The sequence below is a fragment of the Callorhinus ursinus genome, unplaced genomic scaffold, assembly GCF_003265705.2.
Source record: "Callorhinus ursinus isolate GAN/ISIS: 27379988/994484 unplaced genomic scaffold, GSC_fseal_2.0 scaffold3, whole genome shotgun sequence".
Lineage (NCBI taxonomy): Eukaryota > Metazoa > Chordata > Mammalia > Carnivora > Otariidae > Callorhinus > Callorhinus ursinus.
The window spans coordinates 24,144,478-24,170,704 of record NW_027397065.1 but is presented as its reverse complement, the minus strand read 5'-3'; the positions used below and the strand labels follow the sequence as shown (position 1 = coordinate 24,170,704).

General features: G+C 39.7%; 1 protein-coding gene across 7 annotated transcripts in view; it reads right to left on the bottom strand.

Annotated features, from left to right (window-relative positions):
* Positions 1–15,795: 15,795 nt before the first annotated feature.
* Positions 15,796–26,227, bottom strand: part of FER (FER tyrosine kinase) — a 457,408-nt gene continuing 446,976 nt past the window's right edge. For all 7 annotated transcript variants that reach the window (XM_073888931.1, XM_025866872.2, XM_073888926.1 and 4 more), the window contains one exon: positions 15,796–25,146. In XM_073888931.1, coding sequence (XP_073745032.1) covers positions 25,001–25,146 — 146 coding nt within the window. In that variant the 3' untranslated portion in view covers positions 15,796–25,000. The remainder of the gene's footprint in view (positions 25,147–26,227) is intronic.

Here is a 26,227-nt window from a genome sequence, read left to right as displayed (position 1 = left end):
GGCATCACAATTCCAGACTTCAAGCTCTATCACAAAGCTGTCATCATCAAGACAGTATGGTACTGGCACAAAAACAGACACATAGATCCATGGAACAGAATAGAAAGCCCAGAAATGGACCCTCAACTCTATGGTCAACTCATCTTTGACAAAGCAGGAAAGAATGTCCAGTGGAAAAAAGACAGTCTCTTCAACAAATGGTGTTGGGAACATTGGGCAGCCACCTGCAGAAGAATGAAACTGGACCATTTCCTTACACTACACACAAAAATAGACTCCAAATGGTTGAACGACCTAAATGTGAGACAGGAACCCATCAAAATCCTTGAGAACATAGGCAGCAACCTCTTCAACCTCAGCCGCAGCAACTTCTTCTTAGAAACATCGCCAAAGGCAAGGGAAGCAAGGGCAAAAATGAATTATTGGGACTTCATCAAGATAAAAAGCTTTTGCACAGTAAAGGAAATAGTCAACAAACCAAAAGACAACCGACATAATGGGAGAAAATATTTGCAAATGACATATCAGATAAAGGGCTAGTATCCAAAATCTATAAAGAACTTATCAAACTCAACACCCAAAGAATAAATAATCCAATCAAGAACTGGGCAGAAGACATGAACAGACATTTTTCCAAAGAAAACATCCAAATGGCCAACAGACACATGAAAAAGTGTTCAACATCACTTGGCATCAGGGAAATACAAACCAAAACCTTAATGAGATAACACCTCACATCAGTCAGAATGGCTAAAATTAATAAGTCAGGAAATGACAGACGTTGGCAAGGATGCAGAGAAAGCAGAGAAAGGGGAACCCTCCTACACTGTTGGTGGGAATGCAAGCTGGTGCAGCCACTCTGGAAAACAGTATGGAGGGTCTTCAAAAATTTGAAAATAGAGCTACCCTATGACCCAGCAATTGCACTGCTGGGTATTTACCCCAAAGATACAAATGTAGTGATCTGAAGGGCCACATGTACCCCAATGTTCATAGCAGCAATGTCCACAATAGCCAAATTATGGCAAGGACCTAGATGTCCATCAACAGACGAATGGATAAAGAAGATGTGGTGTGTATATACATATGCAATGGAATTTTATACAGCTATCAAAAAATGAAATCTTACCATTTGCAATGACGTAGACAGAACTAGAGTGTATTATGATCTCACTGATATGAGGAATTCCTAATCTCAGGAAACAAACTGAGGGATGCTGGAGTGGAGGGGGATGGGAGGGAGCGGGTGGCTGGGTGATGGACATTGGGGAGGGTATGTACTATGGTGAGCGCTGTGATTTGTGTGAGACTGATGAATCACAGACCTCTACCCCTGAAACAAATAATACATTATATGTAAATAAAAAAAATAAAAAAGATTAAATATATCAATGAGATCACATAGTATTTGTCTTCCTGTCTATTTCAGTTAACATAATGTCCTCCATGTCCATCCATGTTGCTGCAAAGGGCAGCATTTCCTTCTTTTCTATGGCTGCATAATACTCTGTCACACATATATACCACAACTCCATTGTGGTATATATGTGCCCTTCATCCATCTTTGGACACTTATGTTTCCATGACTTGGCTGTTGTAAATAGTGCTGCAGCCAATATAGGGGTACAGGTACATGGTGTTTTTATTTCCTTTGATTATATTCCTAGAAGTAGAATTGTTGGATCATATTGTAGTTCAATTTCTAATTTTTTGAGGAACTTCCATAATGTTTTCCATAGTGGCCATACCATTTTACTTTCCCACGATGCCCTAGGGCTCCCTTTTCTCTATATCCTCACCAGCATTTGTTATCTCTTGTCATTTTGATGATAGCCATTCTGATAGGTGTGAAGTGATATCTCATTGTGGTTTTGATTTGCATTCCTTGATGATTAGTGATGTTCAGTATCTTTTCATGTACTTGTTGGCCATTTGCATATCTTCTGTGGAAAAATGTCTGTTCAGGTCCTTTAACCATTTTTAAATTTGATTTTTTTTTTTTGCTATTGAGTTTATGGGTTCTTTGTATATTTTTAATATTGTCTCCTTATTAGATATATGGTTTGCAAGCATTTTTTCCATCCCATAGGCTGTCTTTTCATTTTGTTGACTTTTTTTTTTTGCTGTAAAGTTTTTAAATTTGATGTAGTCCTACTTGTTTATTTATTTTGTTGCTTTAGGTGTCATATCCAAAAAATCATTGCCAAGACCCATGTCGAGTAGATTTTTCCTATGTTTTCTTCTAGGAGTTTTATGGTTTCCAGTTTTACATTTGAATCTTTATCTTAAGTGAATTTTTGTGAGTGGTGTAAGATAAGGGTCTAGCTCCACTCTTTGTGTCTAGTTTCCATACCCAGTTTTCCCAGCACCACTTATTGAAGAGACCATCTCTTTTACATTGAGTATTGAGTATTTTCAAATATTAGTTGACTGCATATACATGGATTTATTTCTGGACTCCTGAGTCTGTTCTATTTGTGTGTCTGATTTTATGCCAGTACCATACAGTTTTGATTACTATAGCTTTATAATATAGCTTGAAATCAGGAAGTACGATACCTCCCATTTTGTTGTTCCTTCTCAGGATTGTTTTGGCTATTAAGGGTCTTTTGTGGTTCCATATAAATTTTGGGATCGGGGCACCCAGGTGGCACAGTCGGTTAAGCATCCAACTCTTCATTTCCTCTCAGGTCTGATCTCAGGGTCTTGAGATCAAGCCCCGTGTAGGACTCTGTGCTCAGCAGTGTGTCTGCTTGGGGTCCTCTCTCCTTCTTCCTCTGCCTCTCCCCACAGATGTTCTCTCTCTCTCTCTCTCTCACTGAAATACATAAATAAATCTTTAAAAAAATTTTAGGATTGATTTTTCTTCTGTAAAAAATGTCATTGGAATCTTGATAGAGATTGCATTGAATCTATAGATGGCTTTTTGTAGTTTTGACATTTTAACTATATTAATTTTTCTAATCCATGAACACAGGATGCCTTTCCACTTATTTGATTTTTGTATGTTAATTTTGTGACCTGGAACTTTACTAAATTTATTGATTAGTTCTAACAGTTTTTCGGTAGAGTTTTCAGGATTTTCTATATATGAAATCATGTCTCTGCAAATGGAGACAATTTTGTTCCTTCCTGTCCAATTTTGATGACTTTCTTTTTCTTGCCTGATTGTTCTGGCTTAGACTTCCAATATGTTGAGTAGGAGTGGTGAGAGTGGGCATTCTTGTCTTGTTCCTGATCTATAGAGAATAAGCTTTCAGCTTTTCACCATTGAGTATGAGGTTAGCTTTGAGCTTGTCATATATGGCCTTTATTAAGTTGAGGTAATTTCTTTGTATACCTAATTTGTAAGAGTTTTTATCATAAATCGATGTTGATTTTGTCAAATGCTTTTTCTGCATCTGTTAAGATGATCATATGATCTTTCATTCTTTCAATCACATATCACATTGATTGATTTGTCAATGTTGAAACATCCTTGCATCCCAGGGAAAATCCCATTTGGTTATGGTGAATGACCCTTTTAATGTGCTGTTGACGTCAGTTTGCTAGTATTTTGAGAATTTTTGCATCTGGATTCATCAGGGATATTTGTCTATGATTTTCTTTTCTGGTAGTGTCCTTTTCAGGTTTTGGTATCAGGGTAATTTTGGCCTCATAAAATGAGTTTGGGAGTGTTTCCTCCTCTTTGATTTTTTGGGAAGAGTTTGAGAAGAATTGGCATTAATTATTCTTCAAATGTTTGCTAAAATTCGCCAGTGAAGTCATCTGGTCCTGGGCAGTGAGTGAATCTATGACTTAAATTCCCTGTCCTAGCTGGGCAGCAGGATGGGTCCCAGGACGTGCATGGCTCATCTTGCCAAATCAGGCAAGACTGTGCACTGAATTTCCTGCCTAGGCAGGGCCACCAGTGTTGCTCTGCAGATGGGGAAAGCCAAGGGTGCGCTCTTTGTTCAGGTGCCACTATAAGCAGGGCTATTGGGTGGGCTGTATAGTTTCCTGTGTCTTGTGGTTATGTTCCCTGGGGGTGGGGGGCTGGGGTGGAGAGGTGCGGCTGAAGGCCGTATTCAGCAAAGGGCAAGGCTATGAATTAGTTTCCCTGGCAGGGCAGAATAAGAGAACCGATCCCAAGGCTGGAAAGGCTCTTTGTTTACAGTCTTAACTCAAGCCAACCCATGGCAAGAATGGTACTTTGCTTTCCAGATGACCAGCTCTGCCTTCTATACTTCCTGCTCAAGCATTGCTGGGTTAAGCAGCTTTCAGGTCTTCTAGCTAGGCTTTTTAGTCAGGTGAGGCCAGGAGCTAAACTCAGAAGTGGGCTGGGCTATGAATTATGTCTCGTGCCTGGGAGGGTCAGGAGGACCAGCTCTAATAAGCTTTCCAGGTACTTCTGATCAGGCTTTCTGGTTGGGAGGGGCTGGGAGCTCCACTGAGATATGAGCTAGTCAATGAATTAGCTCCCCTGCCTTGCGAAGCAGGAGAAACCTCCAAGCCTGGTAAGGCTCTTTGTTTGTGGTCTTAAGTTGACCCACTTCCCATGGACCCAGGTTGAATGGTATCACTGGTTTTGCTCTGTGGATGATCAGCTCTGCTTGCTATAACTTATAGCATTGCTGGGCTTTACAGCTTCCAAGTATTCTCAATCACATTTTCTGATGGAAAGAGGCCTGGAGTTATACTCGGTAGTGGGTCTGGCTATAAATTAGTTTTCCTGACTGGGAAGGTAGGGAGGGCCAGCTCCGAGGAGCCTCTCATGTGTTCCCAATCTAGCTTTCTGGTCCGGAGGGGCCAGGCGCTACACCCAGCAGTGGGTGGAGCTATGAATTAGCTCCCCTGCCTGTGCAAAGCAGGGGAACCCTCCAAGCCTGGTAAGGTTCTTTCTTTGTGGTCTTTATTCAAGCTGACCTATTCCCCAAGTTCTCTGGGCAAACAGTACCACAGGTTTCACTCTGCGGATGATCAGCTCTGCCCAGGATGATTCCCTGCTCTAGCATCGCCAGACTAAGCGGCTTCCAGGTGTTCCCAGTATGGCATTCTGGTTGGGAGGGGTGAGGGAGTGGCATTCAGCAGTGGGCAGGGCTATGAATTAGCTCTCCTGCCTGGGAGACTGCAGCAACTTAACAGGTGCTCTGGCCAGGCATTCTGGTCAGGCCGAGCTGGGAGCTACACAGCAAAAGGCAAGGCAGTCACTCAGCTCTCGCCTCCCTTGGCAGGGACAGATCAGACCCCAGGGCCAGCAGGGCTCTTCATCTGAGGACCTGAAACAGGCAGACCTGCACCCTCTTAAATTCCCTGGTCAGACTCTGTGGAGGAACAAAGATGCCAATTTGGTATTACCCCTTGGGCACTGCAGGTAGGAACTCAGTCTGCTAAGGTCGGAGTGCTGGTTGTTGCAAGCCTCTCCCATTTTCTGATTCCCAGTGGTCCAGATCTGCAGGTTCCCCTGCAATCCCTGTGGATGAGACTGGAGTCGGGGGGAGGGTTCCAAAACACGACCCACCGTGCTGGGGGATGCTAGATGTCCACCCTAGACTCTTTTCCTGCTGGAGGAACCAGAGACTCAGGGGGGACCTCTCTGCATGGCGCTGGCCTGGCCTGGGGGAGGAGCAACAGTCAAGTACAGGCGCTTCTCTTACCCACCGGATGCGCTCTTTGTCTCTTGAGACATGAGAGAGCTTCAGCCTCGCTTTCATATTGTACGATTCTCTTAGTGGTGTCTTGTGAGGAGGAGTGAAGTCTGAAATGACCTATGTCACCATATTGGTGACATCACTCCTTCCATCTAATGTCTTGTATTGGGCTTTTTCTCACTTAGCATACCACATTTGCAAACAGGTTTTTTTGTGATCTTTTGTTTCATTTCTATTGGAAAAATATCTAGAAGTGAATTTTCTGGGTTGTGTTATCAGTATGTGTTTAAATTTAGAGGAAAAGACCAAAATGTTTTCTATGCCATTTTGCATCCCTGCCGGCAATATATGACACTTCCAGATGTTCAGCATCCTTGCCAGGGGTGGTAATGTTTCAGTTTCACCATTCTGCTGGCTCTGCAGTAGCATCCCTTTAAGGTTTTAATTTTTACTTTCTTGATGACAACATTGAGCATCTTATGAGTTTATTGGTTATTTGTGATTTTTCTTTGGTAAAATGTTGAAATTTTTAATTTTCTCCCAGTCTATCACTTTTCATTTTATTATCTTTCAAGGAGCAAAATTTTCTAATTTTGAGATAGTCCAATTTATCTTTTTTCTTTTATGGTTTGTGCTTTTTGTATTCTATTGAAAAATTCTTTAACTTAAGGTCACAATAATTTTCTCCTGTGTTTTCTTTTAGGATTTTTATAATTTTACTCTTTATGTATAGGTCTGTGATCCATTTAGAGTTAATTTTTATGTGGTGAGAGATAATGGCAAAGGTTCACTTTTTTGCATATTTGATATTCTGGCAACATTTGTCAAAAGTCAGTTGATCATATATACTGTATGTGGGTCTATTTTGAAATTAGTTTGATTCCATTGATTTATAGGTCTGTCTTTATGCAGATACCATACTGTTTTATTGTAGCTTTATATGGTAAATTAGGTAGTGTAAATCTCCTACCTCCCTCTCTTTCTCTCTCTCTCTCTCTCTCCCTCCCTCAAAAATTCTTGGCTATTCTAGGTCCATTGCTTTTACTCATAAATTATAGAATCAACTCAGCACTATTTAAAAGTGTCCTGCTTTAATTTCTATTGAAATTATATCAAATCTGGGGAGATCATCTGGGGAGAATTGATATTTTAATATTGCTCATTCAATCCATGAGCATGATGTTTCTCCCCATTAATTTGTCAACAGTAACTTGTATTTTTTAGTGTGCAGTTCTTACATGATTTTGTTAAATTTATCCCTCATATTTCATGTTTTTTTGATACTATTATAGATGGTTTTATGAGATTTCAATTTTTTTTAAAAGATGTACTTATTTTAGAGAGCTAGAGCGCGAGGGAGTGAGCACAAGCACGAGTGGGAGGGGCAGAGGGAGAGGGAGAGAGAGTCTCAAGCAGACTCCATGCTGAGCGTGGAGCCTGATGCAGGGCTTGATCTCCTGACCCCGAGATCACGACCTGAGCCAAAACCAAGAGTTGGGCAGTCAACTGACTGGGCCACTAGGTGCCCCAAGATTTCAGTTTTTAATTGTTTGTTGCTAGAATATAGAACTAGATTGATTTTGTATGTTGGCCTTTTATCCTATGAGCTTGTTAAACTCACTTCAGTTCAATTAACTTCTCTAGTTTCTCAGGTATTATACATGCAGGGTCATGTTAATGCAAATAAAAATTATGTTACTTTGTTGTTCTCGGATATTATTACTTTTAATTCTTTTTCTTGCATTCTTGTACTGGCTATGGCTTCCAGTATAGTAGTGAATAAAAATGGTGAGACTGGATATCCTTGACTCCCAATCTTAGGGGCAGAAATATTCATTTTTTAAATCATTAAATATGATAGTTGCAGATTTGTCATAGATGCCCTTTATCAGTTGAGGATATTCCCTTCTTATCCTAGTGTGCTGAGAATTTTTATCATCAGGAGATAGTGACTTTGTTAAATATCTTCATCCAACGAGATGAGCATATGGATTTTCCTTTTTGCTTTGTTGACGAGTTTCATTACTTTTTTTTTTTTTTTGAGTGTAGTCCTGGGATAAAACCCATTTATTCAGAATTTATTATCCTTTTTACATACTGGTGGATCTGATTTGCTAATATTTTGTTGAGTTTTTGTATCTATGTTCCTGACTATTTCTTCTTGACTGAGCTTTCATATTTTTTTTGTCTTTCAAGGAATTTGTTGAATTTAAGTAAGTTGGTAATTATTAATTATTGATAATATTTCCTTATTATTCTTGTAATGTGTACAGAGTCAGCAGGGTTGTACCCCTTTCTCATTTCCTTTAGTGGTCATCTGTATCTTCTTTTTTGCCCTTAATCAATCTGGTAAACCTTCGTTGATTTTATTAATCTTTTTAAGAAATTAGTACATAGTTTCATTAGTTTTTCTCTTCTGTTTACCTGTTAATCTGTTTTATTGAGTTCTGTTCTTATTTCTTTCCATCACTATTTTGGGTTTAATTTGCTTTTCTTTTTCCAACTTTAGATCATTAATCTGAAACCTTTCTTTTTCACTAAAAGCTTTGAATGCTATAAATTTCCCTCTAAGCATTGCTTTAGGTGCATACCAGAAAATTTATTGTTTTGTTTTTCCAATTTCATTAAGTTTAGGGATGGGGTTTTCTCATCATTCCTGTCTCCACCCCAATGACAGACCTCCTACTCAGTGTAGGTGCTAGGGCATATAGGGGTTTCCTGCCTCAGAGACAGACAGCTTTTGTTTCTTGCTATAGAAATGTTTAATAACTAGGGCATGGGCAGGTTTCTTGTTTGTCCTTGAGCAGCTGCCAGTCGGGACCATGTCCTGATGAGCCAGGATTGAAGATTGGCTTCTCTAGTACAATTGCTCCACTCTCAAATCTTGACAGTTTTTCATGTCTGTGTCACTCTCTCAGGTTTCCCATCTTCATGAACATGTGGTAGATACGCATGGAAGAGATGGCAAGTGGGTGCAGATGCAGCTTGTGATTGGGACTCCCAAGTAACTGTCACAATATTTCACACTTTGCCTTTAATGATTTGTTATCATTTTAGTTGTTTTTCTATTTAACGGCTTTTATAACGGCTCTCCCTTCTTTCTGTGCTCTGCCAAAGGTGAAACAGTTTGTGTGTCCCTTGTCTCCTCAAAGGACCTGTTACTCTTTGCAGTTACCTCACTTGGTTATCTTGTGACATCAGCTCTCTGATGGTCTAAAAAAATTAATGATTTTGTAGATTATTCGTTTTTTTCCTCATTGTTTAGGGTGGGAGTGACATTTTCATGTGGCTTTCTACATCATAAGCAGAAGTAGAAGGCTCCAAAATTTTATTTTTGAGATTCATTCTTATTGATGCTAGAAGATGCAGTCTCCTTCTGATGAACATTTCAGGGTTTGTTTGTTTTTTTCCTGTCATAAGTAATGCTATTACAAACTTTATTTTAAATGTCTCCTGGTATACCTGTGCAAGTATTTCAATCAGACATAAACCTAGGAAAGGGATCGCTGAGTCATTTGGTACATGTTTGGCTTTTTACATTGAATTTTTTTGTTTTTTAAAGCTTTATTTGAGAGAGAGACTGAGCACAAGCAGGGGAACAGTCAGACGGAGAGGGAGAGCAACAAGCAGACTCCCTGCTGAGTGTGGAGCCCAATGTGGGGCTCGATCTCAGGACCCTGAGATCATGACCTGAGCCAGTCACTTAACAGACTGAGCCACCCAGGTGCCCCATATATTGAAGTTTTAATTTTGTTTTTTGAGTACATAGAATGTAAAGTAAGGGTTTAATAAGATTTTTTCCCCTCATGGATAACCTGATGTCCCTGCACTATATAATGAGTAGTCTGTTTTTTCCCCCACTGATCTGCATTACCACCTTTGCAATGTATCAACTATTTGCATTTGAGTTTAATTCGAGTCTTTCTATTCTGGTTTATTTTTCTATTTGTTTCTCTGTGATAATACCATACTATAGCTTTATGAAAAGTCTTGTCAAATAGGCCAAATCTCTGTCTTTTTTACCTCTTGATTTTTCTTTAGGAATGTCTTGGTTATTCTTGACCCTTTGTTCTTAAAAATTTAGAATTATCTTAATTTATAAAAGGATGTTTACTGAACATGAATAATTAAAATTTTTTTTTTTGTAAATAAGTTAGAAAGAATTGATATTTTTACAATACTGAGTATTCCTTGCCATGAAAAGATATAACTCTCCATTTATCTGATGGTCTTCTTTAATGTTTTGAAATATTAGGGGGCTAATGTCCATAGAGGGCTAGCACATTCCTCATTAGTTCATTCCTGGGTATTTTACAGTTTTTGTTGCTATTGAAATAACACTTTAAAAATATTCTTACTCTTATCTTTTGACTGATGAACAACATAATAATTTTTTTGATGTTGATCTTATCTCTAGAAATTTAGCTAGATTCTCTTACAATAATTTGTTAGTATTTGGGGGTTTGAAATGTAAACAATCATATCATCTATGAATAATAACAATTATTTTCTTTTCAAATATGACACTCTATGTTTCTTTTTCTTTGCTTTCTGTATTAGTTAGGGTCTCCAGTACAAGGCTAAGTAGAAATGATGATAGATGTTGCCTTATTTTGTCTCTAATTTTAAAGGAAATGCTTTTAATGCTTATCAATGTTTACTGTGGGTTTGTGGGGGTTTTTTTTTGGTAGATTCCTTTATTTTAAAGAAGTTGCATTTTCTCTCTAGTTTACTAAGAGCTTTTGACTGGCAGAATTTTATGTTTTTTCCTATTTTCTCTGTTCATCTGGTAATTTACATTAATCTTATAAAATTAAACCACTTTCATTTTTAAAATAAATCTAATTCAAAATTGGTATCTCACATATTTCATTCACTGCTAGGGTAAGTTTGCCTTTACTTTGGAGAAGGTTCATTCATATTCATGGTGAAGACTGGCATGTAATTTTCTTGTACTTTTCTTGCTCTTTGTTTTCAAACTTATATTAGTTCATTAAGTAGATTGGAGAGTCTTCTTTTTTGTTTTTTTCCTTCTCTCTGGAAGAATCTGTAAGAGGAAATTATCTGTTTCTTGAAAGCTTGTCGGATCACGTCTAAAACTTGTACCTCTAGGCTTGGTATTGTCTTTGTGAGAAGATTATTTTCTTACATATCCATTTTTTAAACTTTTTACTTTGAAATAATGATAGATTTACAAGAGGTTTCATAGAAATGAGTGGGGAAATCCTGTGTGTGTTTCTGTGAGCCCCCCACAAGATATTGACATTGGTACAAGCTATAGGGTTTGTTCAGATTTCACCAAGTTATCTAAGCACTCATTCATGTGTTTGTGTGTCTGTGTAGCTCTCTGCAGTTTTATCACGAGTGAGGTTTGTGTAACTGCCATTATAATTATGATAGTGAACAATACCATCCCCACAAGAATCCCTTCTGTAACTCAATAGCCACACCCATCCTTTCTCTCTTTCCCTACCTCCCGGCATCACGAATCTGTTCTCCATCTCTGTTATGTTATTTATTGAATGTTACACAAATGAAATCATGCAGTATGTATCCTTTTGAGATTGGTTTTCTACACTCGGCATAATTTTCTTGGGGTTCATTCAAGTTGTGTGTATCAATAATTCACTTTTTATTGCTGAGTAGTGCTTCATGGTATGGATACATCGTGGTTTCCTAAACAGTTCACTAACTGAAGAACATTTGAGTAGTTTCCGGTATTTGGCTGTTCAGAAAAAGGCTGTTACCAAATTAAGTGCACATGGTTAAAGTTTATTTTGAATGTTTCTGTGATCTTGAAGGTATAAAGAAAATTGTTTTTATTAAAGATAATAGTGTATCTTGCTAACATATTTCTAACATCTCTCTCCAAAGACTGGGAAATTCATCCCTGAATAGCCTTATAGTGATTTGAACCATGTTAAAAGGTATTGTTATTAAATTCCTCCAGCCTTGTTTACGTACTGAAAAACAAGCCGCTATGAACATTTGTGTACAAGTTTCTGCATGAAATAACTCTTCATTCACAGGGTTAGATGCTGTGGGAAAATTTTAAACTACCAATTTCTTTATTATAAAACTATTCTGAATATTTCTTCTTGAGTTAGCTTTTATGGCAGGTTATGTTTTTTCTAGGAATTTGTCAATTTTGTTTAATTTTGTTTTCAAATTCCTGAGCAAAAAGTTCATAGTATTCACTTATTTCCTTTATAGTCTCTTCTGTTTCAATGGTTATTTATATCTACTTTTTAATTCCTAAGATGTTTATTCTTTTTTCTTGGTAAATCTCATCAGAGGATGAGGATGATTTTAAAGAACCAACTCAGCTTTGTTGATCCTTGGGATTTTTCTCCCCCCTGTGTAAGCAGTATGTCAGACGTCTCAACTTAGGGAAATAAATTAAAAGGCATTTTCTTCTTTTGGTCTTCCATTGTTTTTTATTGTTGTTGTTGTTTGTTTTTTGAAAATTTGTCCAGTTAAGGTCTTCCACGGCTCCTGGATGGAAGTTCAAACAAGCCATATAACTCAGGGTTTTTCAACATGGCACTATTGACATTTTGGGGCAGGTAGTTCTTGAATGTGGGGCATGTCCAGTGCACTGTAGGATGGATAGCAGCCACCTGGCCTTTACCTGCTGGATGCGCATAGCACCTACCAGTTGTAACAACCACAAATGTCTGCAAACATTGTTAAATGTCTCCTGGGGGACAAAATTGCTTCCAGTTGAGAGCAGCTGCCATGACTTATGTTCAATCTTAGAAAACAAAGTTCTAGAATCACATTTTTTAAAAAATATTTAAGTTGAATGCTTAGCTCATGAATTTTCCACCCTTTTCATAATACAAAGTACTTCCCTCTTATTTTTGTTTGTTTTAGTTGTCAGGGAATTCAGTGAAATTTATTGCCTAATTGCTCTAATGAATGGATATCATATTTGGTTTCCTTTCTCTGCTCTTTATAATTAAATTGTTTTTATTTATATATATTTTTTCTTTTACCTTATGTTTGATCTTATAGATGACTTCTGGCCTTCCCACAATAGTATTGAGGAATACATATTTACAATACACCAATGATTATATACATGGGTCATCTGTTTTGGGGTAAAAAAATGTGAGGTAATACAGATATAGGACTCATTTCCAACAATGAAAAGAAGGAGGGAGAAGAGAAAGAATGGGAGGGAACAATAACCTGAAGAAGGAGGGATGATACTGTAAGTCTGCTGGTCTCCCATTTGTAAGTTTCTATATGCATCAGAGCTATACAGAAGAGAGGATGGATTTAGTTTGATCCAAAAAAAAAAAAAAAAAATTTAGTAGTTAACCTGGTGAGGCAGATGGCTGCTGGTCTCCTTACTTGATGGAGATGAAAAGTAATAGTTCAACCATCACAGATGAGGTATTCCCATCTCTGAATGGTATTCCACAGAAGACTAATGAAGTGTGCAGAGTCTGGATTTGGGGGCTGGCTGTGACAGGGGCTTCCCTGCTCGAGTCTGTAAGACTGTGAGGCTGATGGGACACCAGTGAGCAAATCTTCCCACTTCCTACTCATTCCCTTTCATAAGGCAAGGCATCATAAGTGTGTTCCTTTGAGTCCCACTGTGCTAGGATACTATGTCATCATAATTCCTTGGCATTTGGCAGGGAGACAAGAGAAGACTTGCAAGCAGAGGGAAGGTCTTCAGGGTATCTGGGAAAATTAGCTTAGGATGAAAACCCAATAGGCTTATTCACTGGCTTTTGTCCAGGTCTAGAAGGAAACATTTGGCCTATGTGCCTGCGTGTTTTGCAGGAAAGGGGAAGACCTTTCTGAATATGGAATAAGGCCAAACCCTACTCAAAGGTGGGAGGTGGAGATCAGAAGAGAGTAGCTTCTAAGGTTGTCAGTTCCCTGGCTCCCCGTGACATTTATTTTTCTACTAATCCTTGGCACTTACATTACTGTGATAGAGCAGGTAGCCCCTCACAATCTTCTAGTCCACTGACCTTATCATTTAACTGCCTAATGGTGCTGCTGTCACCATGGGAAGACTGCAAAAGAAACATTTATAATTTTGAATTACCTAGGTCCAGAGCTGGGGAAACATTCAAAGGCTTAGTTTGGATAATCAGCAGCCCACTAGATGATGAAACCTTGAGGGAGTTTTCCTTTTTCTCATCACTCTTGAATTCTGACAGCTACACCGTAAGAAGCAAAGGAACAGAAACCATCCTAAATTGTGCTGTTGTTCAGGGATTCCAAAATGACTCTGAGAAGACTCGGAAGATCACAGAATCTCAAAGTTGGAAGGGGCCTTACCTTAGAGGTGGTTGTGTCAGTCAGGATCCTTGGCTGCAGGCAACAGACCTGGACTACAGATAATGTGGGCAGAAGGGAATTAGCTGGAAGAACATTGGAAAGCTCCAAGGTCAATGGGAGGCTGGAGAACAAGGCTTAGGAATGCAGAGAAACCAAGGGTGCTCTGCAGGGCCAGGAAGCTGGGGTTACAGCAATACTTTCCTAGGAGGAATACCCTCCAGCTGTTTCTTCTGTCCTTCAAGATTCAGTCCTGGGAGAAAGGATCTAATTGGCTAAATATGGATCCTTTGGCTTCTGCAGTGGGAGGGTCCCATCAGGATCACACCAAATACTGAAGAGGAAATTACCCTGTTGGAAATCAGAGTGCTTTTAGGAAGGAAGAGTGGCTGATGGGAAGGGCGGAGGGAGGAGGTAGGAGGTGGGGGGGAGAAAAGAAAAAGTTGAATACTAGGTAATTCTTTAGTCCAACCTTATTTTACAGGTGAGGGAACTATGGCTTGAAGAGTGAAATGACTTGTTCAAGTTTACAAACGAGTGAGAGTCCAACAAGGGATGACAACCTGGTTTCCCAGCTCCCAGCTTGGTGCTTGTATCAACAGCAGATGCCTTTGGAAGCAGTGCCAATAGCCTCCCTCAGACGTACTCACAAGAGTTTGGCCTAAGTGTGCTGGTCAGTCCAGTTGTATCAGATTTGAAGAGTTTGAAAAAACACTTCATTTGGACTCAGCTTTTAATTGAAGGAGCAACCACTGACATTTTTAACAGAAACGAGCTCTTACATTCATGTTTTTTTATAAGCCACATCATCACTGTCTGCCTGAAGAAATCATAAGCTAGAGAAGGATGGACAATGAAGTGTGGTACTTGAAATAACATGAGAACTCCAGGGAATTTTAGAGATGCCATTCATTCCCCACTGGGGAATGGGATTTCAGTCAGATGGCCAGCCTTCCTTGGTGATGGATGCAGCTGGTCTTAATTAATTGAAGCCAGGAAAAGCACAGGTTGTCAAGGATGCTGTGTCAGGAATCAAACCCGCTGGAGATGGGGATGCAGTCCCAGACTGACAATTAAGAGCTGCCGTGAACAGGAATTCACCAAGGGCCCAGAAACGCAGAGGTCTGGTCAGAATGCAGGGAGGCAGAGAAGCAGGGAGGTAGAAGAGATCTCGGTAGATTGGATTCACCAGTCCCCAGAAGCTTGGGGGCTGTCCCACAAACTGTAAACACATGTGATTTGGAGAGGGGACAGCTGACTGATCTAATCCAAGATCGAGGAGGAGGAGAAGACTTGGTTTACTGCAAGGAAACCTGTATAAATAACAGCTTGCTGTGTTAGAAAGATTATCGATTTGCTGACCGAAGGGTAAACAGAAGTCCAACGTCTTGGCTCGGTGACCAGCTCAGCCCTGCGCACCAACCAGCCAAAGGCGCACGCCTACAACTGCTGTGTTTCAACCGCTTCCAGCTTCTCTTTCTAAACATCCCTCTCAGCCACCTTTCTCCCCTAAATCCTTTTGTTATGTCTAAACAAATCCTGTTATGAAACAACAACAACAAAAAAACCTGGCAAACAGCCAGTCCACACAGAGAAATGGGATTTGAATTACATTTCAGTTTTGATTTCCAAATAGAGGGGGCAGTGATTGGACTCTAAGCAACACATACCCATTATCATCAGAACTCATAAGCTTAATTACAGAGAAACTGAAAGCTAATAATTTTTTATGCAGTTACATCCCTAGGAGGCCAGTTACCATGGAAATCTCTCCTTCCTTTTCTTCTACTTAGAGTGTATTTATATGTAAAAGGAAGCGAAATATAAACACGATGGACAGATTAAACAAGACATGGCACAGTTTGCTACAAATACTTTACATTTATTATAAGAATACAGTAAAAAGAAAGGTTCTGCAGACCTATGAGTGGTAACTGGTCTATTGGAAAAGAAAAAGGCTATTCAAAAAATGATCTAAGTTTACAAATATGATGAAATAATGTTTTAAAAAATCAGAAAACAACTGAAAAACATTCTACAATGTTAGCCAAAGTTGAAAGTGTATTTCCTCTGAATGTAAAAACTAACAAATAAATAAGTGTTAAATACAGATTGGAGTTAAAAATGGTCAAAGACAGACAACTAACTGTTTTATATAGTTAGCTGTCATTCATTGTCAGACTTGTTTAGAAAGCCAGACAAACTCACCAAAGGCCTTGTGTGTATGTTTTACACTCATTTTTTTTTTTAGAAGAAGCACCCTATTTCCAGTGTTTCTTTTATCCACTTCACAAATAAATTATTTTAAAACATCAACAAAAAAGATTAAAGGTGCTTTAACCTGATAATATTGGCACTAGAGTGAAACCTGGTAAACCACAGGAGTGTTTTGCTCAAAGTGATGCTTACAGATGGAACATCGATACCTTGGCGGGCTGAGAGCAGGCCCCACTCGTATCCCATCATCCCAAAATCATCTTCTATCAAAGGGAAGAGGAAACAACCCAGAAAATTGCATTTCTGCAACCACGCGCTGTGGACCCGTGCCAGGAAAATGGCAGTGTCCAAATCCACTGGGCTACCCCCAGTCAAATGGCCTGGGCACCATTTGTGCAGTTCATCGTTGCTTTCAATTCGCTTGGGTTCCTGAAGAAGTCAGGGCTGTTCCTGGGACTTTGACAATTTAATTTTATTCTCCTGCATTTATGTGGCTTTTCCTAACCCTATGTGGTTGTATGGCTATGACTTCAGAGAATTCCAACCTTCCAGGGTACTCACCAAGAACCCACCAAGAAAAACACACACAAAGAAAGCCATAACATAAAGTCAGAATTCACACCCCCACCAACCCCCTCTAACATGAGTTAGACTCATGTTGCTTCATTAGGCCATCTAATGTATTTAAACATAAATATAAAATCTGAAAATGTCTAACAAAGCTGTTTTAGTGAGAAATCTCAGTACTCTCTGAAGGAAAATGCCGAAACAGGCCACGAAGAGTGTGTGCTCCTGGCACGCACTGAGAGTCTGATTAGGTCATAGGATGGTCCTGGGGAACTGACATTTCATATGGTGCAGTGAAGTGTTCATAAAGTGAAAGGGAGTTTCCTATCTTTGGCCACTTTGATCACAAATGGAAATAACCAAGACCCTTCCCTACCAACTCCCCTTTATCTGTGAATTTGATTTGATGCTCAGGGTTGGATTTAGAATTGTAGGGTTATAAAATACACTTGTTATGGGGAACCAGGTGAACTTCATGGAACTAATCTCTTTGACTCTAAAGCCAAAACAGTAAATCCCACTAAAACATGCATATTTTCTGTACATTGCAAGAAAGGCCCAGCACCTGAGGAAGAATTATAGTAAATAAGTTCACTTCTGTTGGAAATGGTCTTTGCTTGAAGCGGAAGCAAAGCGATTCAGACTAGCAGGGGATGGGCCTTCACAGCATCCCATAGTCAAACTAGAAGAGGTCTGCTGTACTTTGGGTTAGGAGAAAACATTCGCAGTCCTATTAAGTACGGTTCTGGGCACCATGCCCTTTGCATTCCCTTACAGCAGTCTGGCATTTCTTAAGAGCAGGCAGGCAAGTTTATTTCTACCTATTAAGTTATTTGTGAAAGGAAAATTCCTATAGAATAGGGTGTTTTGCTTTTTAATTTTTTCCCCTTCTGTGTTTAAAGAACAAAGGCATGGATTGGCGAGCTGGCAAAGACTGCAAGGATGGTCCTTTGCCTGGGATCTCAGTAATAACAGATTCCAGATCTCCTTTCAGACCCTAAAGTTTTGAATGTAGGGCATGTAGAAATTTGAGCCCCCATTTGGGGCGGGTGGGTTTAATCTTCCTAAGGATTGTTCAGGCAACTCAAAAGACCCCAAGGTTGTATAATTTGACAAAAGCTGTATGAAGAAAATATTATTAATGAGAGTTTGGACTTCTATACTTCATTTTTCATACTCAAATTTTTGCTGCTCCAATGTGGGAATTGGGATTTCTTTTTTATGGCCATCTCACACTTACTCTGTGTTGCTCAGAGCATTGACATTTCCCATTGATATGTGTCCTATGCTTTCAAAATAAGGTATTACCTCCTGGGACCAGATGGATTGCCTAGATGGTCCCAGGAGGTAATGTAGTTTTTGTGAGGGTGTTTTAAGTGAGCACATAAAGGTGAAGTGGTGTTTCTGTTGTCTGATGACCAAAGTCTGGATTCTTAGTATGTCATTTTAGAATCTGCTTTGGATAGCGTCTACAGTGTGTTTATTCTGATATTAAAGATGTTCTTAGCAAATAGGAGAAAGGTGTGATGTTTGGCTTTTTAGGAAGGGTACTGCTCTGGGGGGAGCGTAGAGTAGAGCTGAGGTTTTAACAACGCAGTGCTGTTGGGTCTGTATATCTAGGTAGGTTGGCTTATTCTGAACTTGTCTTCACGTTGGCTACCCCCTTTTCTGAATCTATGGAGAAAGTCTTTAACATTGCACAGTTAAAAATAACTTTAGACATTTACTGATAGGGAATGTGCAGGAAACACCACAAAATATTGGCATGGAAGACAGGAATGGTAAAATTGAGTTATGTCCAGGAGTTTAAGATAAAGCAGTCATTGCTAGTGTTTTGACGTTTCTTTGGAGGTAGGTAGGTCACCTAATGAACTTACTTGGCCAAGTCGCAGGCTGCTTTCCTGGACACGCCTGCTCACAGTGGCCTTTGTGTCCTAGGAAAAATCTCCCAAGAGCCTCTATTGATAGTGTCACTCATCAGAGACATCGGCCACCTAATTGTCCTGTCTCTAGCACAAGGATGGTAACAAAGCTGTATTCTAAGCTGCATGTACCACGGGCCGCTCCCAGAGTGGGCGTGCCGTTAGCCTCAGTAAATGGATGCCTGGGAGTTCCCTACAAGGCAGGGCCTCCTGAGCACCTGAGGAGAAACACTCTGGTCTAGGGCCGTTAGGACGCTACCAGATAAAAGCTGATGATAAAGGCTTTTCTGTTTTGTTAGAGTAAGGATTAAGTAACTGCATATGAGAAAAGGAAATACCAACTGGAAGTTAAAAAAACAAAAACAAGAAACAAAAACTAAACAGAAAAAGTTAGCACCCCGCACCATTCCCTGTACCTGAGTGGTAGAAGTTCAGGAAAAGCTTCCTGAATGACTAAAGCAGAGAGAAAACACACGATAAAATTCTGCTACCAAGGTCCTTACTATCACTTTGAACCTTACTTTGTAGAACATTTGAATCTGCTGGTCTCCCTGGGAACGTGTGGGAAGACAGTTTAGAAATTCAGAATTGAATCTGTTTAGAATAAAATAAATATTCATGTTTCAGGGTTCTTCCAGGTTTGCTGGCAAGGAGGGAAGCTAAATCCGGCTTCATGCTGCAGAGATACCTACTACAAGATTTCTTTAATAAAAAGTAGGAGCTTTCCCAGCAAATGTCCTCCAAGGCTGCCTACCCCACACTTGTGTGTGCTGCTTGGGGCGCAGGCCGAGCTGTCGTTGTGTCTGCAGCCTTCGGGAAAAACTGAGCCAGGGGGATTGTCATTGTGCAGTGGCTACCTCCTGAGATTATCAGGGGCATAAAAGAAAATCAAAATCAATATCCAATTCAGTGTCCTTTAAGAAATGTAGAGGCTTGAGAGGAATGTAATGTTTAATAACATGCAGCAGGAAGCTCCTCAAAATCCCCTTTTGAGGACCAGCTCTCTCTTACGGATGCTGCATTTCTTTGTCGGAAGGGTAGCCTGGAGCAGCTTTGCGTGGGCACTCTGTCACTGCCCTGCCTGCCCGTCAGCCTTGGTTTCCAGAACCTCTGGCTCTGCCTTCTGCGTCTCCCGTCAGCCGTGCCTGCACCACAACTGGCTTTCAGATGTTTCTAAGATTCTTTCCCCTCAAACATGACTAGTACAAAGACAAGAAACATTGCTGTTTAATTGGTATTTTCCTCCTTCCCTGCTGAATTCCATGTTTCCCCAGAGTAGAGCTCACCCCAGGAAGGTCCCTCTGGGCATGACTCCAGGAGCCAATTAGTTAACATTAGTCAGGAGGTGAAACAGGGCTGATCCAAGTGCTCTCATTGAGGAGACTACACCCTGGCGCAACTAAAGATTTCTAACAAAGTATGAATAATGAGGGACCTTAGTTTAAAAAAAGTATTACATATAACTAATGCCGATGGAAAGAGACTTTGAGTTGTGTCTTTTCAATGTCTGAACATATATGCCCAGATCCTAGTCAGCAAGACAATGAGTGCAGGTGTGGTCCAGCAGCATCGTCCCTGAGCCGTGGGTAGAAAACTGCTCCAAATGCAAGGGAGAGAGGTGTTTGGTTTGCCCACACACTGGCAGGTGACCTCTTTTGCTTCTTTGGCTTCCGAATCTTTTTAATTTTCTATAGGGAAGGATCTGGCCTGGAGGCACCAGTCTCCTTGGGCTTTCTAGTGACACCGTCCAAGCCTCTGTTCCCCTGGAGTTATTCCATACTCTCGGCAGGGGCTGCATCATCCTGTCTTAGAATAACGAGTTCTTTGCTCTCTTGCCTTTGCAGATGCTCACCTCAGCTCCTTTCTAACAGACAAACTAAAATCTATGCTCATTACTTCTGTGCAGTTTAAAGTGACTGGAATTTAGTTCAGCAGGATTCTTCTACCACCCAAGACTCTCTGTCCTTATTAGTGAGCTGAGTGAGTCTTGATGTCTATATGCAACAATTCAGAATTTAATCTTTGAATCATTATGAGGTGGTAAGCTGTTTTTCAAGGGGTAATAAATATTTCCTTAAATTGAATGACGACTGAGATAGTTTATACACCGTCTGCATTATAGCATTATTCTTTAAAGGAGAATTTTATGGGACTCTAAGACTATCAGTAACTCCTTCAAGTAGTAATCTTGTACATGAGTATTTTCTTTTGCAGAAATGAATATGCAATTCTGGATTCTCCCAAATAATACTGTAGTCAGACTTGATGTGAAACTAATCAAAACAGAGAAAAATAAATAAAATTAAAATATTTAATAAAAAATTTCTGGTATGCATAAGCAAATCAGAGTTAGTAATAAAAGAGGTAACTTTATTTTAATGGTAAACTTTCATGCTAACTTAATAGTATAATGGAAATGTAATATAAACTTACTTTCATATAAAATCTTTGTTTCCATTTAATTAACATATTAATACATAAAGAAGACGTGTCTTTTTCAATGTTCGCCCCTTTGTTGTCCTGCTTATTTTCTGTTACTCTCTGTTTTGTGTGAAGCCTCTGACCTAAATACAAAAGTCGGTCTTTACAGGACAGTGCTTATGGACGATCAGTTCTGTTGGTAAGAAACTTCTAAAATATCAGTGGTGTGATCAAGGGAGTATGTGTAAAAAGAAGAGGGCTGAGGCAAACAGCCTCTGCAGAATATACCAATCTCACGTCAGAAAACCCCTGGCCATAAAACAGTGTCCACAGAGCATACTCCCTGAGGTTGTCAGGTACACTCTGAGAATCATTGCTGATCACAAGCAAGCCTGTGAAAGTGGAATGTCTGAGAGAACTCTGAATGACAGCAACGTGCTGTCACTGCTTTTTGCATTGTAAGTGTTATGTTTATCCCCCTAACGAGGTCCTCAGCATGGGGCATGTATGATAATTGAAACACTTCCTTCTTGACACAATCTCGCAGAGTTATTTTAGTGGTATTAGCCAAACTATATAAAACGATATGGCAAAACCGAAATGCAACAGACAAGAAAACCGTACTGTGGCTTAAAAGAAATTAAACCTATTTCAATGACTAAACATTAGCTTTTCTTTTAAAAATAACCTTCAAATGAAAAACAGTTGTGAAATGGGTCCTGAACAATAGCTAATACAATTAGGCTCATGGTCTATACTGATCTGCTAGTAAGATGTTTCAGTAATATTGTATTTGCGATGAAATGGTGAATTATGGATGAAGAACTTTATTGCCTGTATTAAATTTGGGAGATGAGAGGGAAATGATTACGTGAGATCTTTCACTGGGGACTCAGTGGTGGGATGGGCTGAAATAAGGCATCTGGTTTTAAAAGTTTAAACAAAACCTATTAATCCTTTATTATTATTTTCCTGGAAGAGAAAGAATATATTGGCTTTGGGAAGTAACCTTAGATTGCATGGAATACAAAATTCATTTTAGGTTTCAAATACTGGCAATATATGTTAATTTAACAGTAAAAGATTGCTGTTCTTGAAAATTGATGAACTACCTAAATATGTCATAATGGTTTGTTGGTGATTCAAGATCGAAAAATGCAGGTGAGTCAGGCTGCCTGGGCTTATCTCTTCCCCACCCCCACTCTGTACTCATAAATTTAAGGAAGTATGACAGGAACTGTATAGGAATGATAAATGCAACTCTTGGAAAACCCATTAGCAACACAGCTTTGTGACCTGGCTTAATTACATTCCGTCTGGTGGCAATTTTGGTTACTGTCTTCTTACTAAACAAGTTATAAGGTTTTGTGCATTTCTGAAGCCTTCTTTCCCCACATCAACTTGCAAATTAGAACAGTATTTCTATGTGTGCTTTCTGGGTATGGATTAGCCTCTTAAAAGTACATAATTCCAATCATTATCAGTGACAGAAGGGATGAATAAATTATGCTCCAAGCACAACAAAATTAACAGTAAAAAATGGTTTGCGTTTTTCTTAATGCATGTGCCTATATTAAATTTAATATTCCATACAACTTATCCTGAAAGATTCCCAATGAGTTATTAATCCTGAACTATACCACTGCCTGCTTTGGGACAAAGAATAAAATAAAATTTAAATGCTGCAGATGTCACGATGTTTTGAAAAGCTTCTTAATTTAAGCACAGAGTTATGATGTGAATTGCAAATTCTAACAGCCTGGATGAATGAAATATCAATGCCATGTTCATTTTTTACACCAGAATGCAGAGATTAAGCTTCAGGTCTTGTTCACAAAATTAAAGTCAAAACCGTCATTCCCTCTCATTGCTGAGAGCTTAGCGTTAAGGCTAATAAGTGATGAGGGGCTGTTTTCTTTAAACAAAGAATATTCGAAGAGGTTCATTTGGAAATACTGACAAAGGGTAAAAATGTCCCATCTGACTCTTTTCCTTTGAAGGCTGGCAAGTGCCAGAAGACCACGGAACTTAATTAATGCATCTGTGCTTTGATTTAGCACGGTATAGGCCATCAAAAGAAGTTTCCATTTATTTACCATATTTGACAGAAGGGAAGACAATGCTGATTTTTTAAAACGTTGCTTGTATATTGCAATATATTTTTGAGGGCAAGTTTACTTGGTTTTCATTTTAGTCTGGATGTAGTAATTATTAAATGTGTACAAAACTTGCAAGAAAGTTGAAATGACAGACATAAACTATTTTGTTCTCTTCAGTATTATCCTTTATACTCGTTAGAGTACTGGGTGTGAGTTCTGTGTGATGGTATTCATAGGCAGCGAACAGCTGGAGAGGGCAGGAGGAATTTTCTATCCCATAAGCTCTTCTAATGGATAGAACCAAATGATCACTAAGGTGCTATTTATCTGGACACAGGCCTGAGCACTTATGAAAAGCTCCCAAGCCACACTGACCCCTGAGCGTGACCATCTCCTACACACATATTTATCCTGAGAGGCAACTATATACAGAACATGGGGTAAGTTCCCTGGATGTAACTCAATAGAAATGAGTTGCAGCTCAACAGAATCCTACTTTTAACTCTGTGTTACATATGATTCACATGAAGCATCTCCAGAACTGTGCTCGCATACCTGTCAGCTACGATCAGGATTTCCTAGGATTTCCACTTGTTTCGGGCAAGTGGAAACAGTAGAACTGTCCCTGTATCTATCTTCTTCAATAATGTTCACTCCTACTTGATGGTAGTGTGTGTGTGTGTGTGTGTGTGTGTGTGTGTGTGTGTATACACATCAGTATGTTTACAAACTAGAATCATGAAATCCTTTCAGCTCTGGAAAATGATACCAATAAAGGGAATTAAATACCAGGATGCCTCCTCTGAGGTGAAGGTACTTAACCAAAAGTAGGCTGTTATTTCTGTGGACTTGTGCTTTGTAGTTCCACTAAAACATTTTTTTTTTTTTTTTTTGCTGCCATTAGGCTCTAACTGTGAACTTCCGAAAACATTTCTTAGAACTTTTCCTTTGAATTCAGACCATAAGATAAAAGGTGTGTGTGTGTGTGTGTGTGTGTGTGTGTGTGTGTGTGTGTGTGTGTGTGTTTGTAAAGGCATAACTGGTAAGAAGGCAGATTTGATATTTTCCTTCTCTTTCTTTAGCTGCTCCCTCCTCCAGACCCCCTTCCCATTCAAAGCTTCCTTCTTGCTGGCACGGCTCTCAGAAAACGCTCTTTAAGAGCTGCTGGTTCAACCCTAGGAGTGGGCTCTTTGAGGACACTCCATGCGGCACTGTCCACTGCCCGGAACGAGGAGCAGGGCAACAGCCCCACCTTACTCATAATACAGAAGTGTGATGTTTCTCACACTGCACTTCTTTCTGACAGGGAAGAAGAGAAAAACCCTAAGAGGTCCAACTAATTCCCAATATAAAATGATGTTTACAAACAGAATCTTGCCTTGGCAGAGCAAAAAGCCACCTTTGGTTGGAACGTGTCCTGCAGACAATTGCATTACCAGTGCTGCTCTGGCACCGACGGGGTGGGGTCTGTGGCACACGACAGCAGACCGTGAACTGTGCCTGAAGTAGAAAACCTTGGAGAAACGTCAGTGGTCCTGGTGTGAAAAAGATCTGATCTTCCCTCCCACTGAGAGTCTGTGCTTTTCTATTTACAATGGCCCGAAATGGCAGGATTGCTGTGGTGAGCTAGTAAAGCCCTTGGTAAGAGTGTCTGTTTCTGGAATACATTGGCCTTTGCTTTTTTTTTTTTTTTTTTGTAAGTGGCACATACTTAAAAAAAACAGTTAATAACAAAAATCACTTTAGAAGACTGTCGCAGGTAACGTGGTATAAACTCATTGTTAACAAGAACAGTGTCACTCTGCTGGAGGACCAGGTCCTAGAGGCTGTTGGCACTGCTCCATCACTGTGTGATTTTCCTCTTGATGACAGTGAGCTCTTTCTGAAGTTCACTGAACTTAGGGCGGTTTTCAGGTTTATAATCCCAGCACTTCGTCATAATTTTGAAAATGTCCTCTGGGCAATGCTGAGGGGCTGACATTCGGTACCCTGAAGACCCAAGAGGAACAGAACAGGGAGTTTAGAATGGAGATAAGATATAAATGTTCACACAGGGCATCATGCGGTTTGTAATCTTCGGTACCTTATGTTGTAGGTGTAATAGAAACCCAAAAAGCCCATTTCAGGGCAAACTGACTTCTGTTTTTCTACAAGTGATACAGAATTCAGTATTACAGACCCATTGAATTACCTTCTAGCTTGAATAACTTATTTTTCATTTGCTCATTTGTCACAGAGTCTGAGGTAAGATAAATCACATACAAATGCATATTTTAGTTGCTCTAAGTATTTGCTTTTAGAATTAGCTTTTAGATGCTGTGGGCAGAGGTTTTTTTTTTTTTTTTTTTAATCATCTATACAACCCAGGTTTTTGAAGACGAAGAGAGGATAAGGATTTTATAGACACTAATTTAAAAGTGAAATGAAAATGAATAGGAGTTTTACTCCTTGATAGCCCAAGAAGAATCGTTAACTCAGAGCTGTCTGATGGTGTGCTGGGCAGCGCGGGCGGGCCTGTGTGTGTTCGTGCAGGAAGTGAGATGGCGCTGAGGGGGAAGAAGGGGCTGCAAGTCCTCCTCCTGCACCCAGTTCTACAGCTAGCCTCTCCGAGAGGGGCCTCCCACGAGGGCATTACTGTGTCAAAAGCAAGCTCTGTGGTGAGCGCTGCAGACTACACCAGTGCATGCCAGTGGGCCACCAGCACCGACTGGCTCCTGTTTCTGATCTGGGAACAGCACGTGGTCTCTTCAGAAATGTCACACAATTTTCCAAAAACTTCTCTCTGAAGTCCAACTACATTTCAATTTATAATACTATAAGTGGTGTTCATTTGGTATAGAACAAAAAATAGGAGGTTGAGGAACGCTACTGCCTTTTGCTTGAAGATAGTGCATGGCACAACCTTGCAGATGTCATGCCAGGCGGGGGGACAGAAGGAATGCCTACAGCTCTCTTTTTAAACTGCTGGAATCTTTAAAAGTTTCTTTTGCTGTTGTTGGTTTTTGTTACAGAAGAGCCACACCATCCATGGGATGCAAAAGCAGATTGATCAACACCTCTGCTGTCTGTC